Raw genomic sequence first — 17,815 nt, forward strand, 5'->3', positions numbered from 1 at the left:
GGGATGTGGGGGTTTGCACCCCGTTGTTAAGACTAATGGGACTGGGAGGTTTCAAAGCTCCTTTTCCCCACCTTTTCCCCAGCCAATCCAAATTTCAGTAATTGAAATGACAGGTGCTCAGTGTTTTAGCTGCAGTAAAAAGCTGAATCCTAGATGTATTACGTGGGAAATGTCAGCAACAGACAACCTGGATGTGAGGTCTTGGAAATATGTCCAAGGCAAACGCAGTTGTTGTCCTGACGGACAGATAACATACAGAGGTTATCCCAGGCAATTAAGAAGGAGGTGGAGTTAAAAGCCCTGCTGTTGCCACATGAAACTCTCAGTTAAGGGATTTTTCACATGAATTATGATGTTCTGGCAGCAAAATCAGATGCAGAAGTCTTAATTAAGTTTTGGGTCAGGCTTTGTCCAAAATATCCAGGAAAAGACTTTGCCCTGCTGAAGATCAAGCATTTTGTCTGTTCATAAGTTCTTTATAAACATATGAAGCTTTTATCCTGTCTTTTGGGAAACAGGGTTTGTTGGAAGATGCTGTGTTTTCTTTTTTCTTCCAAATAGGTAATTCAGATGTTTCTCCTAGCTGGCAGAAACACGTTTAGATGAAACCCTGTCCACTCTGTGAGCCACCTGAAACTGAAGCAGGGATGACTATCCTGACACAGCTTTTCTAAGACTTGTGAGCCTGAGCTCCACCTGCTTTATGGTAACATCTCTGCTCCCATACAGGTTACCTGTGCTTTAGAGATGTGCTGCAAAACTCCCTTACCTTACCAGGTCATTGAGGTCGCCTGTGCCCTCTGTGCCCAGGTGTCCCATGTGCTCACGTAATTCCATACACAAGGTGTCCATAAACATGTACACATTGGAAGGACCCATTTTTCCCTTCATCATGCTGTAGATGTTACTATGGTTCTGATAAAATGCTTCTGCAGGAACAGAAACTAAATGCAAAAAAGACACAGAAAAGTTTTGCAAAGTAGATGGAGTAGATTTTAACTGAGAGTGAAAATTTTTACACAGTTTATGACTCTAATTTAAATGCCTTAACCCTCATTTTCCTAGAGTGAAATTCCCAGAAAGCTCCTTCTAACTCTGTAAAGATTTTGGTGAGCCCTCTGCTTCTACCAGTCTGTGTAACGTCTTCCTGCCTCATGAAGCTTCAGTGCCAGAATCAACAATCCAGAGATTTCCCCCCAGCTTCAGTGTGGATATAGAGAGATGTGCATGCACTCCACAAAACCGACTGAAATGAAAAATAAATTAATCCAAGAAAAAACCATTTGGGTCTTCATGCTATAGAACATCCTCTCAGCCACACCAAGAGAGGCTGAGAGAGCTGGGACTATTCAGCCTGGAGACGAGAAAGCTCAGGAGGATCTTATCAGTGTGGATAAATACCTGGTGGTGGGAGTAAAGAAGATGAGGCTGGGCTCTTCTCAGGGCAGGAGGCAACAGGCACAACTGGGAATAGAGGAGATTCCACTGAGACATAGGAAAGTTCTTATTGTGACCATGGTCAAACACAGGAACAGGTTGCCCAGAAGAGGAGTCTCCATCCTTGGAGATACTCAAAACCCAACTGGACACAGCCCTGAGCAACCTGCTGTCACTGACACTGCTGCGAGCAGGGGCTTGGACTAGGCGATCTCCAGCAGTGCCTTCCAGCCATGGGGATTCTGTGATTTAATGTGTCTGCCAGCTTGCTTCTCTCTCATTTTACAGTCCAAAATTGCCAAACTACTCAAAGAATTCCTGTCTGTGCAATTCCATGGGGGTATAAGCACATGAGCTGACGGAGCATGCCACTGTGGATGGGATATATACTTCATCCCTTTCTAACGACTGTTGCACTACAGGGTAACCGCTAATTATTGTTACAAGCTGATTTTCAAATTAAGTGACAGGACAACATACTATTTCTCCAAACCTGATACACAGAGGTGGTGTCTAGCTGCAGAAAAGGCCCTGATCTCAAACTGGGGTTGCTTGATGACAAAAGTACTAACAGTCCCTGGTTCAGAAAACTTTGATCCCTTGAGACTGAATCCAAATCACTCAGCAGGCTTACACTGCTGGATCCACATAAGGGAATTTCAATTTGCCTTCATTTTGTAGCATGGTCATGGGTTAAGATGAGCATTTAAGGCATGATCAAAAAGCCAATGGGCTTTGGATTGGGCTTTAACGTTCCTGGGTAACTAAATTTGATTTCCATTAAAAAAGAACTAGGTGTCATTTACCTGCATTCTCAACAGCTTGTTGGACAGCCTGTTCAAAATTTAAGTCTTTAGATTTAAAAAATGCTTCAGTGCCTTCTTCCTCAGTCACAAAAGTAAACCATTTTCCCAGAGTGAATATTGTGAAGACAGGCCCATGCTGGAACAAACAGAGGTTTCATATTACTGTATTGTTAACACGTTTGACGGGAGCCCCAACAGGACTTTGGTACTGAAGGGAGGTCAGAGGAAGGACCCGGTCCTTCCTGCTCTCTGCACACCTTGGCTCAGAAGTGCACAACCACGAACATGAATCAGACCAAAATCTGTAGATTTACAGACCAGAAGGGGCCTGCCTGAGCTCTTGCAGAGTAGAAGAGATTCCTTCTCTGAGATTAACATTTTATATTTGAATTACATTACAGTTCAAACAATACAACCTACCTGGATTTAAAGAACCCAAGTGATGGATTAACTACTGCATCACCTGGCTGCCATAGTAAAGTACCCACATCGTAAAAATCCATAATCCCACCTATCTCAATCGAAATGAGTTAAAAATATGCAGGAGCAGGGAGTTTTTCTTTAAAAAAAAAAAAAAAAAGTAGATTGAGATGAATGATAAATAATTCTTTCATTTTCCCTTAATCTAATATCCTAGAGCCCTCTCAAAACTTTCAGCCATAAGTATTCACTTCTGAATTCCTACATATGGAAAAGATCACCAATATTAGCAAACAAATGTGCAATATCTGCCGGCTGTCAAGATTTAGGCATTAAAAAAATCAAAATTATGAAACGAAGCATCTTTAGCATCTTTTTCTTAGTCAAGGCAATTTCTGCTCACAGACAAAAGCCTTGGAAATCAAAGGCCCAGCATCTGCATTGATATGCACACCACCTTCTTTTGGCAAAGTTACTGTACATATGGAAAGGTTTAGAGCCTTTATAAAGTCTCTGGACACATCAAAGAACTTGATTTTCTTTTCCAGGTTATATCGCTGACAAGTTTTCTGTTGATCTGTCTGGAGTACCGAAAAGCCTTGAATCCACCTTGCTCACATGGTTTATGCTACTGACTTTAACCACTTCTTTTGTTGTCTGTGTTTGTATCGTAAAGCCTGCTTCATCAAAAGCTCTTTGAAGCCAAGGAAAATATTCCTCTTGACATCAACTGAATTTTGATCGTGTCCTTCAACTGTAAATTATTAAAGAAAGAATGACTGTTTAAGGTCTCTGTGTGAAAATAAATAAAATATTGTTTTAATAATAGATAAATTGATAAGCTTTCTTTTTTATGTATAACAGCATGTTGTCATCATCAGGCTGGATAAAAAAAATCAGTGAATTTGTACTGCGTTTGTTTTTAAATTAGATTTTTTAAATTATAAATTAACATTAAAATGTACTTAAACTAATTTTAAAATAAAATTAAATTTCAACTAGTAGCAACCTGCAATAACACTGAATTAATCAATTAAGGTTGCACTCAATTAAAGCTTGGAACACTTTATTTTAGATTATTACATGTGAGCAAGATGGCTAAGCTCCCGTTGCAGACAACAGAGATCCAGTAGGATGTGCTGAAGAAGACCAGTACAGCTTTAAGGAAGACATAAGGATGTATGGACTTAAACTCATTCCTTAGAAGAAGGAATTAAAAGTTTATTCATGATCTGGAGTCATTTGGGAGTCTGAACTATGAGGAGACCTAGAAACATCACAGAGAATTTAAGAAGAGTCAAAGAAATATTATGATTATTTTTTTTTTTAAGTGAGGCTTGATCAGTTTATTTAAAGGATTATATGGCATGGTTTCTGAAATAGAATGGACTGGAATGAGTTTTATTCCACTCCTATATTTCTGCCCTAAGATGAATGAACAAGTCACTGACCATGGTATGCACAGATGAAAGATGCAGGAAGGACAGTAATATAAGGTTAAAAACAGCCTGTTAAGCTCAAAGAAGGCAAGGAGCTCCAGATCATACACCTGAGCTTACTCTCTGGTGCACCCAATGTGCTGCAATACAAAACTGACAGCTCTTGATGTTCTTATACCTCATACTTCAGCTCATTATACTCGAACCTTTGCTTTTGTTTAACACTATGAGTTTATAACAACCATGGCTGCAAAGAACTACTTACAAACATGAAATCTAATAGTTCAAAACAAGAAAGGAAATTTTAAACATCCAGTATTTATGATTTTTTTTTCAAATTTCAGGATGTTACAGTGGTTTCATTTTTAGCTAGCTTTTGCGAGTAGTTGGCTGGGCAATTGTTCAGTGTAGAACACTTCAGGCCGACTATATTGCAGGAGCAGGTGATATCACTGAATGAAAATGGGAAACTGGGTTTTACGTCAGTATTATCTGCCTAGAAATTAAGAATCTAATCTAAATTAATCATTTAGGCGCTCTCAGACAGACAGAGAAAGAAAAGCATGTCCAGGGGGTAAACCTTCACACCCATGTTTGGTTAAGTTTTTTAGGATGGAAAAAGTTGCCCGCCAAGCGTGCCTGTGTCTCTCTTGAATGCACAGGGACACCAGCTGGTACTCAGGAATCTCACCTAACTTTAATTAATTAATAAATAATTTTGAGCAACCTGGGCTAGTGGGAGGTGTCCCTGCCCATGGCAGGGGGGTGGAACTCGATGATCCTTAAGGTCCCTTCCAGCCCAAACCATTCTGTGATTCTGTGATAATTAGACTCTTGGTCCCAGCACCGGGCACAGGGTTTTCCATGCTATCTGCAACCGAGATTAACATGCAGCCAGCCTGCAAAAGTGAAACAGCAGAGCTGCTGGGTCCAAACAGGATGATCACAACACAGTGATTGATCATGCCTGGAGTGGATCCACAACTTAGCAATGCTCCTGGTACAAAGCCCATCTTTCACCAGCTAAATGCTCCTTACATTACAAAATGTGACAGAAAAGAGGCAAACTGAATGTGGAAGCTTCTTCTTGCCCTTCCCCTCGCAGGCAGCCACGCTGAGCACACACCCACAAGCAGGCACGCCGCCACAGCCATTACCTTGCTTCTAGCTTGCTCTATAAACTCCAGAGGAGCTTTCCCAAACTGAAACGCAGCTCCAAACCAAGGGATCCAGCTCCCGATGCAAGGAGGAGAGCTCGGGTTTCTCATCTGAAACAAAACAGCCTTAAGAATAAGAAGTCCCAGGATCACTGCCAAGAGGACAGCAAGAGCCATTTTGCCTCTTCGCTGCCTGCTGCAGCAGCTGCTCCGCCTGCCGCAGCACCCCACGCAACTGTGTGGGCTGGGATGACCCGAGTCGATGAATAGAGCCTCTTTTATCAGTCTTGCCAGCTGACCACTGCCATGGAGACATGATGGCAAAGCACCAAGCAGCCCAGGGGAAAAGGCTCTTGTTTTGGAAAAAGCAGAGCCAATTCTCCCAGCGAGGACTGACTCCACTGTTTACAAAACTTGCTGTGACAAATCCTTGAACTTTGCACCCACTGCTGGAGGGCTACCCAAGCAGCCAGTGACACAGCCAAGGACACTGTGGCAAAGCAGTATGTCACTTTCTTCAGTTAAAAAAAAAAAAAAATGGCAATATCAGGATTACAAAGCAGAGAGACTGTGATTTGCAGACATTTAGGTTTCGATAAGGCAGATGGCAAGAAACTTACACAGGCATCACCTGAAGCAGTAAGCTTTTTGCAAGATCTCTCACCTGTCTGAGATCATCTCATTAAAGGCTACATGTGTGTCTAGTGCCTGAGGAGCCCAGAAATGGTTTGGAGGTTGAACTGACAATTCAAAACCAACTGGTTTTGAAATCTTGCCTGCTGGCATTGCAGTGATATTATAGATTTCAGAGAGGTCAGATCGGTTTCTTTGCATTTGTGGAAGTGGCACACTGAAATTACATACAGAATTCATTAAGTATAAAAAAACTTGAGAAGTACTCTCACAGACCACTCCTGCACACCCTCCGCAAGTTTGAAGACAATACAAAAGCAGGAGGAGCAGCTGACACACCAGATGGGTGTGCTGCCATTCAGAAGAACCTCCGCACGCTGGTGAAATATCAAACAGGGACTTACCACAGAATCATAGAATTCCAGGTTGGAAGGGATCTCAAGGATCATCTGGTCCAACCTTTCTCAGCAAAAAAGTGACTTCATGAAGTTCAGCAAAGGGAAATGCCAAGTCCTGCCCCTGGGTAGGAACATCATCTGTTTGTTCCACAGACAAGCATCCAGCTGTACATCACGTCTGACACTTCTCCCTTTACTCAAATTCTACCTTCACACATGCCTTTCTTTTTTAATGAGTCTCAGCCTTTCTGGTTCTGCCCCAGAACTGTTTCCCCATGTCCTTCCTCCCAAACCCTACTTAGTTCTGTCCCACTCTCCTCATGTCTGCGCTCCCCAGTGTCACCAGAATAAAGCCATGCCGGTGTCTGAGGAAGCCATAGACCCAGAGTGTGCTGAAACTTGTCCTCATGTATGTTTTTATGGTATTTCAATAGTTACTAACCCGGAGGCTTTATCCACTCACCAGCTTTATGTATTTTACTAGGAGAAGGATACAGCTTGTCGCTACTATATTTTGTAACGCTGTACCACAGGAACACCATACCACTTGTTTGGTGCACAATTTGTACACAATTTTGTATACACATGATTATTCCATTAGAAGTGCTCTGTACAAATACAGTCTAACTCCCTTCCTCTCCAGGAATAGGTGCACAGACAGGAATCTTTGTACCTGTGCAGACCGGCAGTACAGTAGAAGTAGCACAGCAGAAATACACCTGGTAGTAGGAGGTTAATAAGAGCTTTGAAAAACAGATCTATAGCCTTCAGGAAACTCATGCTGAAATACTCTCGGCTGTTACCCTCATAGGTGAAGAAGAACAAGCCCAAATATGTCAACTGTGACCGTAGGATGTGGATCTCAATTTCACAAACTGTCTGGAAGAAACAGATACATCACTTTTAACTCCAGTATCACTACACTTCTATGTTTATCATGTCTCTTTGTGTGTTTATTTCCTGGTTTTATTTTATCCACTAAATTTTCTTTTCCTACAAAGAGGTAAAGTGGTACACCCCAGAGGTGTATATCTAAGGGATGGGACGCAACGGACATAAGATGCAACAAGGGAAATTCTGACTGAATATAAGAAGAAAATGTTCACAAAGCGGTTAAGCAACGGAGCAGGCTGTGGGTGGGAAATCCCCATCCTTAGAGGTTTTCAGAAGGTGACCAAACAAGGCCCTGAGCAACCTGATGCTACTCTGAAGCTCTCCCTGCTCTGAGCAGAGGATTGTAGTAGATGACCTCTAGAGGTCCTCTCCAACCTAAGTTACTCTACAATTCCACAGTATACAGGCTGATATATAGTGGCACAAGCTGATCCGAGCCCAGAAAATAGCTGTGGATGGAGGCACAAAAGCACTAACAGCAGATTGCATAAACCGCTGACAGTAAGGCTCTGAACTGCTCAAACCCTTGGTGCAGCCAGGCATGTTTGCATTAAATTGCAGTACGCCTTCTTCCCAGTTTAATCAGGGTTTTCTCAGTGATTTGTCCCATTACTGCATGAATTCTAACAAATTCTGACCCAAAGAAGGATCCAATTCAAAAGTGGTTACTGGTTGACTGACAAGATAAATTCATCCCACTTCAGCTGAATATTTCACCTGCAGCGATCCCCTCATTTGTCTGAGTTGTCGTGACCTGGCCTGCACACCAAAATGTGAGTCAGACAGGGCTGGGGGGGTTGTTCAGGGATAAGTTTCAGTGACCTAAAAAATCCTCAAATCCTCAGCATGAGGATTAGTGATTAATGGCTAATGATTAACTTTGTGATTCAGCTGAGCCTGAACGATAAATGAAAAGCTTCTCTTGAACACTGCATGCCTTACTCTTTTTTTTTTATTATTATTATGAGAACCTAAATGTGCCTACATTTTTAAGAGAAATTAGGACTGGCACACAATTAATGAGGCTTCAGCGTTCAGCCAGGAAAAGCTCTAAACTTTTCACATATGGGGCTTTGGTCTGAGATTGGTTTCCATCTTCCCAGGTTTGCGTGCCCCTTGCTCAAACTGCGCTGCTCTGTGCCTAACCCCCAGGAGATGTGAATCGTTACAAGCACTAGGAAGTTAGTTCTCCAGCTCAGCATGTAGCTGTTGCTAATGCAGCTTTTGTTAAACCAGATCTGGATCAATTAATCCACCTCGGGTGCCCGTGCAGCCGTTTGGATGCAGTTTGGGGCTCCCAAGGTGTTGGGACGGCACCCCATAAAGCAAACAGACCCCACAGGTTCTCATAATCTTGAGGTCTCATTAAAGATTTTTTTTTTTAAATGTAGATAACTGGCAAAATTGTGTGTGTGACCGTACCTGCAGTGCCGGTTTCCTGGCAGAGGGTAGCACTGGTGACAGACTACATTTCCCAGGAGCCTGTTGCGCAGGAGCCTCTCGTGTCACCGCACAAGGACCTGGCAGCGCTGCAGGAGGCACTGGTGCTGCTGCAGTTCCCCGTGCTGGCGCTGGAGAAAGATGACCTTCAGCAATTTGTCTCCTAAACGAGCCAGAGCAGAGCTGAGCTAGGGTCTGGCTTTCCTCCACCCCTGGCAGGTGGCTGGTTAGCCCTGTTTCAGGTTAGACTCTAGATGTCACCTGCAGAAGAAGAGAAGAGCTTACCTCTTCCAGAGAGATGGCCCCGAGCCAGCAAATTCGCTCTGTCAGCCTGTGCAGCGGCTGTGGCAGAACTAGGTACAACTCACTGTCATTTTCGGAGAGGGAAGGGGGTCAAAATTTACTTACGGGGGGCAGGAGGAACTTCAGTCCCTGGACGTCGCCGTTCCTTGGTGTTCGCTCCAGCTTTTACGCTCCAGCAAATCTGTTCGTTCCACCCTGTTCATGGTGACTTTTCAGTAATTTAAGCCTCGCAAGTATTTTGTGCCACTTGGCTGTGGCTGGAGGGAGGAGTTTTTCAGGTCAAAATCTTTGCCTCCAAGACCGAAGGGCTGCAGTCAGAACAGAGCAGTTGTGACTAATTTAAGTTTTGTGCTGGTTGGGTTTCTGGAAGAAGATTAAAGAGGCAGGATGATCTGTTGGCTAAGTTAGCAGCAAGGGGCTGACTTCTTCAGGAATGTGTTTTGCGTAGTTAATGCAGGTTAAGCAAAGAAAAATCAAAATTTATGTTTCTGGTTAAGGTGGAGATGTCTGTAAAAATCGAGTATAGTGAACTGCCTGCTGAAATGCAGGAAAGAAGCACCCTGGCATCTGTGTTGTACTGCTTTGCGATCAGTAACTTACTTGCAATATTTCTCAGCATATTCTATATAATTTCTACAAGCTCTTACGGGCAAATCTGTTGCACTGCTGTAATGATTTGTAACTTGAAATTAGCGGCAGCAAATACATACCCGTACTGTTCCAGAAGCAGCCCTGGGAAGCTGAGATCAAAGTGGACCACCTTTCCCGGCCACTGGTTATTCCAGTGAGAAAACTAACAGGCTGAACTGTTTTTTTTGTGTCTGCATCAGCAAAGCAGCATGTTTTAGGATGGTTCATAGGACAGATGCTCAATTGCACGGGTGTTGGCACTACAGGATGGCCACTGTGGGTTGTTCCTGACTCTGTAACGTCTGCGGCTGCCACGCTGGGCAGAACTGGAGAAGCCACACGCTCAATAAGAGATTTAACTGATCTTTATTCAGGGGGGAGTAACTGGAATAGGATTTTTAATCCAGAGTCTCTTCTTGGAAAAGTATGTGTATTGCATAACAGATCTGAAAAAAGAAATGAGGGAGAAAGACTTGGTGTTTGATGGGAATGTATTTTGGTTACTCATGCCTAGAGCCACTTTTATTCTCCTGTTCTCCATGAATTGCCTGCACTCCTGTTGGGTACGGTCTCTGCTGCCTGCTGGTGCTTGCACAGCCCCCTTGGCTGCCTGGCAGGGGGGACTGTGGCACAGATGTTACAGCATGGTAGGTCTCCCACAGCTACACTCGTTTTCACGTTTCTTTCCTGCTCTTGCTCTTCAGTGACATTTCCCCTGGATCTCACGAAAACTCGACTGCAGATCCAAGGTGAAGCTGCCGTTCATCGCAATGGAGCTGCGGCTGGCCAGGCGGTCCCGTACCGTGGCATGCTGCGCACCGCCGCTGGCATCGTGCAAGAGGAGGGCTTACGAAAGCTCTGGCAAGGAGCCACACCGGCTGTCTACCGCCACATAGGTGATTATCTGCTTGTGACAGGAAAAGTTTGTGTCCTGCCTTCTCTGGTCAACAAGCCTTTTGGAATGAGCTTGCCCTATCCTCTTGTACTTTAAATATATCGGTGATGACTTCTTCAGCTTACCCTGCAACCTCACTTTGAAGTATATGGGATTCCTGCTCAATCTCTTCCCTCTCTTGCCCACTCCTTCACAGCCTTATTCTGGTTTCTGGAAAAACAAAATACAATGTCCCTGTGGTCTTTGCAGGAAGGTCTTCAGTGCAAGCAGGCACACAGAGTCCCCAGAACAATATCATTTATTTGAGGGAAGTGGGGATGGGCTGGGGAAAAAAGATACAGTTGCCAGTGCTAGGATGAAGAAATACATTAGCGGTTGGCCACAGATAACAGTTTTCTGTGTTTTACTTGGAAATACAATGACAGCAACAGACCTCAAAAGTACTTGTGGGAGTTTTGTGCTTGACACCAGCTGAGAAGGAAGCAATGTGGTCATAGCTCCTCAGCGCGTGGACATAAGCCATGCTGCCTCCTGGCAGACGTATGGCTCAGCCAGAGAGATTCTCTGATGCTAAAAAGTTCTGGCTCTAGCATTGCTACCAGGCAGCCCCCTCACTTTCCCCGTTTTGATCACAAACGTGAGAGCAGTGACCAGCTGACTGAGGCAAGCTCCGGGGTGTTTTACAACCAGTCTCTTGATCTCTCTGCCTCAGCGTGACCTCCAGAAATGGCAAACCCAAGAACAGTCTCCTGCTTTTGTTTTCCACAGTGTACTCTGGCGTTCGGATGGTTGCGTACGAGCATCTCCGTGACTCTGTGCTGGGCAGGTCTGAGGATGGCAGCTTTCCTTTCTGGTAACGTTGTGTATTTATGCTTTTTCCTGTTTGGGGATTGTCCTTACTGTTGGAGTCCTCAAAGCTGTCTTTTCTTCATGGCTCACTTACTCTAAAGAGAATAAATATAAAGTAGGGGTTTAAGCACTGATAAGGACTTTCTGATTTTAGTTCCAAGGCAGTATCTTTTCATTCAGCTGGGAACAGGACTAAGAAATATTAAAATACATTTTCTCAGAGCCTTAACTAAGACCATGATTACTCTAATAAAGATGCTTTATTAAAGAGATGGAGAAATATGATACTGCATCGATAGGAGCAGCTGTCCTGGGCTGGCAGGAATTAGCCTGGATGAGAGCAGAGACCAGGCAGCTTTACCATGATTCACAGTCTGTGATGTAGGGCAGCTCTTTTATTTCTGCATGGGCCAGCTTGATTAGCTCCACGCAGGGTGAGGACACCTTTCCAGAGGTATGATGGACATCTCAAATATCCTCTGGAGGTTTGCAGAAAAGAAGCGAGGGGTGGTACCTCTCAGATTTCCGGGTGCTGAAGGGATGGGTCCCGCGAGGTGTTGTACAGCAGCAATAGGCAGTGCTTTGCTGTTAGGCTGCTTGCCGTGCTACCTGCGTAAGAAATTATGTCATTGGATTATAAAGAAGGGAAATAGGAAAGTTTGTTGATTCTTGTGTTGTATCTTAGCCCAAGAGATGGAAAGTTCCTAGCTACTGAAGAGGCAGATCGTGAATAAAAAAAGGCTGGTTTGTTCATATGTGTATGACAGTTAAATCTATGTATGCTTCCCAAGGAGACAAAAGATCGCTGTAACAAGCAAAATCAAAGTCTTTGTTTCGCATGTTTAATTCAGTGACAGTTAAATCTCACTCAGTCCCTTTTTTGAGACTGCAAATAGCATACAGCCAGAGAATTAAATCTGTGCCTGTGGGGAATGAGCAGATTTTTACAGAAGTTTGTCAAAAAATGGTAATTTCTAATTGTCAAATTCCTGTTGTTAAAATGGTGGTCATGTACTTTTATAATCATACACATTATAATATCCAATCAAGTATTTTACTCCAAAATCAAATCTTGGGTCCAAACTAATTTGATTTTAGGCTGGGATTTATAAAATCTAATATAAAGTACTCATCATGCCTGGTGCTCTGGGAAGGGGAAACTATGGATAATACTGAAATTTCTGGTTCTACTAAAATAAGTAGACCCAGAAAATTAACTCATTTAGTAGCAATGGGTGATAAAAGTTTTATATATCAGCAAGCAGTTCAGACTGGCATTCAATTATTAAAATATTAAAATATGTGGAGCAGCATCCCTTACTTGTGTACCTGGCCATCTTGCCTTTAAACCTTAAGCGAGGAGCATAATGTCACCAGGAGAGGATGCAGAGCATCTTGGTGACATATAATAACTTGATTTTTTCCCCAGATAAGTTGTAACCCCTTCTTAAAATTGACTGAAGTATTATTGACTACCTTAACCACCTGCAGTCGCTACAATTATTACCTTACTTTGGCTGTTAGTATAAGGAATAACCATTTACCCTTGTTTCACCTGGGTTGTGATGCTGAACTCTTCATGAAGATTTTCAGTGTATACTGGAGCACATTTTTTCCCCCTGTTTGTCAGGAAAGCTGTAGTTGGAGGTATGTCTGCGGGTGCCATCGGACAGTTCTTTGCGAGCCCAACTGATCTGGTGAAGGTGCAGATGCAGATGGAAGGAAAAAGGAAGTTGGAAGGAAAGCCGTTACGGTCAGTTCCTCTTGAACCTGTTTTTTTTTTTTTTTCCTGTTAATGATTACTCTTTGCCCAAGGATGTTCTCTCTGTTTTCTGCCACCCCCTCTCTCCAGCTGCTCAGAGCCCTTTCAGGGGAAGAGCAGTGCCTGGGAGGCATGGGATGGCTCTGGGTGGTGGGGAGGGTGGGGGATCCGAGACTTCCTCTTTATTCCACTTATACGTGCCTTCCTAATTCTGATGCATTAGTCCCAGAGACCAGGGCAACTGGTACATTTGGTTAAATATCACAGCATGAAACTCAAAGATGGAGCCAAACATGGATCAAAAAATGGATCTGGAGGGCCAGATCCTCGCAGGTATAACTTGCATTTCCTATGTGAGGACCTGGTGCAGCAAAATGTTGGAATATGCAAGGATTTCTCCATAGCTGGGCTCTCTACTTATACACTTGCATATTGATTTCAGGTTTCGAGGAGTGCACCACGCATTTATGAAGATCCTGTCCGAAGGAGGAATACGGGGGCTTTGGGCTGGATGGGTGCCAAATGTCCAGAGAGCTGCTCTGGTGAACATGGGAGGTAAACTTCATAACTTGGTCTGCAGCGCTTTAGGGTGGATCTCAATAAGGAGAGTTCAGCTGCTCCCCTGGTCTTCATCTCTTGGTTGTCTACACCGGGGACCTGTTTGAAGATATCCATTTTTGTGGTCCATTTTTGTCTGTTTTATCATTTGTAGAAGACAGTGGTAGAAGGGAGCATGTACCCACATGTCTAAGAACAGGACCTAGGTGTCACAACTGTCATCAGAAATGGGGCAGAGTGCTCGCTGTGCCAATAGGAGAACTGCACTGGAAATTTAGGTCTTGCCAAGCCTCCATCCTAAGTCAATAAGGACTGACACCATTTATTTCTGACAATGCTGTTTTGTCTCATTATCCTCGTTACAGATCTGACCACTTACGACTCAGTGAAACACTTTTTGCTTCTGAACACGCCACTCGTGGACAATAGCGTCACCCACAGTGTTGCCAGGTGCTGTATTCCCTGTTTACCCCTTTTCCACCGCGGAGCATTTTCAGCCTCGCTGTCTTGATCTGCACAACCCTCTGTGCCAGGAGAAGCCTGTATTTGGTTGTGATACTGCTGATAAAGTGCACCTTTATACTTTTTTTGCCTGAGAAGATGTCATGGTACAAAAGACACAAGAAAAAGGATGCAACTGTTGCTGCAAAACTGCCCCCATGAGAAGTGTCTTCTAATGCATTTCAACACCTCAGCTCTCATCTGTGAGAGTGCAGGAATTTTCACTTTACTAGAATTCCTACTATTTTTCCTAATCTAGTTTTAATTTTATCAAACAGTACAAATGAGCAATATAACCCCTGCAGAATAACCTCTTTTACTCCCTTAAATGATGAAGAAATCTGCTTTATATAAGTAATATCATAAATTGCCTGTGTGGGTCCTTTATCCCCGCCTCAGGACTGCATCCAGAGGTGGGGGCAGCTGGTGCTGGGAGGACAGCTGAGCAAGAGCAATACTAGCAAGCCTCCTCCCAGATCAAGTTTATGTTAAGTTATGAGGTATTACTCATGATTTTATGGTAGCTGTTTTAATATATCTTTATTATTAGAACTGGAATCATGATGCTGAAATTGTTGGGATAAATCTTAGTTTCCTAATTATCTGTTGCTGTTGACAGTGGCTGTTCTGGCCTTGTAGCTGCCGTTCTGGGAACTCCTGCTGATGTGGTCAAAACCCGGATAATGAACCAGCCCAGAGACGAGCAGGGAAGGTATGGACACTTCGGAGACCAACCTTTCAGTAGAAAATGGAAACCCCTGAGCCTCGCTGATTCCACTGGGAGTGAAATGCTAAGTTTCTAACTCACTCTTCATCTTTTTGGTGATCATTGTACCAATGTAGTAAATGTCTGGGGGGCATTGTTACGATGGCCACCTACACATACCCGGTTACTCCATCGGATTGCAGTCTTGATTAGACTCCACTGAGCTTACAAAAGAGCTCTTGCTTGTACCAATTTATCAGATCCAGATTATTTTTAGGAGGATGAGATATTTTTAATTGCGTATTTGCAATCCTAACACTTATTTCTCCTCCTTGCACATTGCTAGAGGCCTGCTGTATAAGTCTTCCATGGACTGCTTGATTCAAACTGTACAGGGTGAAGGGTTTATGTCTCTGTACAAAGGCTTTATACCAACCTGGATGCGAATGGTAAGTGCCTTTGAACTCTCTTCACAAGACAGTTGAACAACGTAGCATTGAAATGTAAGGAGTTCCTTCTGTGTCAACACTTTTTCAAAACTATTTTTCTCTCAATTTATTTAATTGAGGTTAGCATAACTGAACGTAGTGGGTGACATAACTGCATGCACTGTCACTTCCCCCATGTTGCCTCTTGCACCTCTTTAATTTGGAAAATGCTGTCTTGCTTAATTGCTAGTGATTCTCCTTGCTTTTTAAAAATAATTTCAGGCTCCCTCCTTTCTCTCTTCCTTAAACTCTCCATTGCTGGAGCCTGGGAACTGGAACTCGGCTGTTTATACTGTTATTTTGGGCAAGGGACAATTCCCAATAGGAAATTTAGATATGACTCCCCCTTTTTTTTTTAAAGTCTATAAGAATTTAACAGTTTGGCTACATCTAGACTCCGCCAGCTGGCTTCCAGGTCTTGACACTGTTTAAATTACCAGATTGAGCACCGTGATAGAAGGGAAAAGCCTCCCTTCTCTAACTTAACTGAGCACAACAGTGACACAGGCTCTGCTAAAAGCAATTATAGGAAGGTTCTGCTCAGTCCTCTGAGCCAGAGCACATTCAGCATTGATGGGGTCTTTGCAAGTTTACTACTCGCAGTTTCCATGGAGCATACACCAACTCAGATCTCCCAAAGGCGGGTAATTTGGGAAATGTTTAATGGGTGTTTCAGAGGAGCAGGAAAAGGTATTTCCTAGGTGTAAGGCAGCCTTTCACCAAGCACCAACGTATTGCCCTAACAAAAAAAAAAAAAAAAAAAAAAAAAGGCATCTCAACTAAATGGGTGCGGGATAGATATTTTATGTAAGGAGAACTGTGTAATTTTCTGATTAAGGTTTTGGAACAAGTAAACCCTTTAAAATTTTTTAAAAAGCCTTCAGCCTGAAGTAGCCCCCCAAGTATGAAACATTTCAGGTCAAACATTTACGCGTTGGCAAGTTGAAAGAAACATTTTTAGGTGCCCTAACCATATGCAACACTATGATTTTTTATGAAAGACATAATACGAGATTGAGCTTAAGAATATGATTTTTAAGAGGAGACAGTTTAATCTAATGGGTTTATTTATTGGGTCACTTCCATTTTAAGCCTCTAACTTCAGTGTTTGCTTTCACAGGCTCCTTGGTCACTGGTATTCTGGCTCACGTATGAGCAAATCAGAAGGATCTGTGGAGTTAGTTCTTTTTGAAATTGTGAAACCACTTCAATATTCACAAAACAAAGAAGAATCAGAAAGCTCATTCCACAAGGCATCCCCAGCCCACAAGGAACTAATTCATTTCGGAGATTGGCAGTAGGATCACGTGTATAGGTTGCCGCCACAAATCCAGTCCTTTCTGGTTAGGAGTAGCTGTGATTTAAAGATAGTATTTGCTTGTCAGACTGCTATATGAAATTTAAGTTATCCACAGGATAGCACTGTCACAATAATACTTCAGCTAGCAGTCAGCATCCACTTTCTGAAACAGTAGAGAACAATGCAGCACTGAACATCTGTGGCTAAGCAGTCTATACAAGTATTTGGGATTTTTTGTTATTATTACATTTGTGCACACATAAAGAACTACCTCTTGTTAGTTTGATGCCTCAGCAAACCAAGCTGCTAATGCTAGGTGCTGAAAAACACTAAAGCAGTGCACCTGATTGCAAATTTGCTTTGCACAAAAGGCGGAAGGGTTTTTGTTCCTCTTACTTCCCAGAGATCGCCTGACCTCTTCACTCAACCATCTCAGTAATATCCAGGAGTGAAATGCAGTCCCATACCCAGGAAATCAAAAGCCTAGTTTGCTCTGCCCCTCTTGAAGGACTCAGAATACACATGCTGTCCGTAGGACCAAGTTGAACAACTCGTCCCGTGAGAATCCCAGTGCTGACATGGCAGACTGGGACACTAAGGTACCACTTTTCCATGGAAATACACCCTTTGCCCATGTCCGTTTCCATGGAAATAAAAAGTTGTCTTAAAAATATGTCTGAATATGAGTGATTTTATTTTTTTTAACCTAAAGCATTACAGATTTCATAGGAAAGGGGACTACTGCTGGCTTATCTTTAGCAATCAGGAGGCAAAAATGCAGAATAAAAGCAATCATAACATAGACAGAATAAGGCTGGCTCTGATTTAACAATATCTAGTAATGGATTGACTGTACAAGACTTAGCTCTCTGAGTAAATACTCAGGATTTCCTCTAAACTAGTCTTTGCAACTAGTATCTTCAATGTACCAATTTCTGATTAAATACAGTTTGGGCGTTTTCTTGGCTTGCACTTGTATTTTTTATTGTATTACAGATCCATTGTGCCTGCATGCCTTTGGGTGTGTGATTCCAGCTTGGAAAAAATTCATCTCACCATTATTAGGGGGTCATAAGTTTTTGTTCAGAAATACTGTTATTTTCCCAGCTGTCAACCTGATAAACTAATCTGAGTTCCTTCCTTCTTGCACCATCACCAGCAGTTATAAGCTAGCAATCAAACTGCTTCTTCCGATACAC

General features: G+C 43.0%; 2 protein-coding genes across 2 annotated transcripts in view; one reads left to right on the forward strand and one right to left on the reverse strand.

The window, feature by feature from the left end:
- LOC104467696 (24-hydroxycholesterol 7-alpha-hydroxylase-like) overlaps positions 1-5,436 on the reverse strand; it is a gene marked incomplete at its 3' end in the record, with an annotated part of 8,974 nt that extends 3,538 nt beyond the window's left edge. Inside the window, 3 exon segments of the mRNA XM_010081555.1 lie at positions 770-944; positions 2,244-2,379; positions 5,260-5,436. Of these exon segments, the coding sequence (XP_010079857.1) occupies positions 770-944; positions 2,244-2,379; positions 5,260-5,436 (488 nt within the window).
- Positions 5,437-8,878: 3,442 nt separating this feature from the next.
- On the forward strand, positions 8,879-16,508 carry SLC25A27 (solute carrier family 25, member 27). Its single transcript, XM_010081554.1, has 9 exons — positions 8,879-8,981; positions 10,262-10,453; positions 11,221-11,305; positions 12,932-13,054; positions 13,506-13,618; positions 13,987-14,071; positions 14,742-14,834; positions 15,175-15,277; positions 16,437-16,508. The coding sequence occupies exons 1-9, from the start codon at positions 8,879-8,881 to the stop codon at positions 16,506-16,508; spliced, it is 969 nt and encodes a 322-aa protein (XP_010079856.1).
- Positions 16,509-17,815: the final 1,307 nt, after the last annotated feature.

Source organism: Pterocles gutturalis, unplaced genomic scaffold, assembly GCF_000699245.1.
Source record: "Pterocles gutturalis isolate BGI_N339 unplaced genomic scaffold, ASM69924v1 scaffold33799, whole genome shotgun sequence".
NCBI lineage: Eukaryota > Metazoa > Chordata > Aves > Pterocliformes > Pteroclidae > Pterocles > Pterocles gutturalis.

What these genes read in the sequence shown, in the direction of transcription:
- SLC25A27 (XM_010081554.1), top strand. Translation starts at nt 8,879, where the DNA reads ATGTCACCTGCAGAAGAAGAGAAGAGCTTACCTCTTCCAGAGAGATGG. An exon ending in TTGGAAGGAAAGCCGTTACG is followed by an intron (nt 13,055 to 13,505) that starts GTCAGTTCCTCT and finishes TATTGATTTCAG; the next exon opens with GTTTCGAGGAGTGCACCACG. An exon ending in TGCTCTGGTGAACATGGGAG is followed by an intron (nt 13,619 to 13,986) that starts GTAAACTTCATA and finishes TCCTCGTTACAG; the next exon opens with ATCTGACCACTTACGACTCA.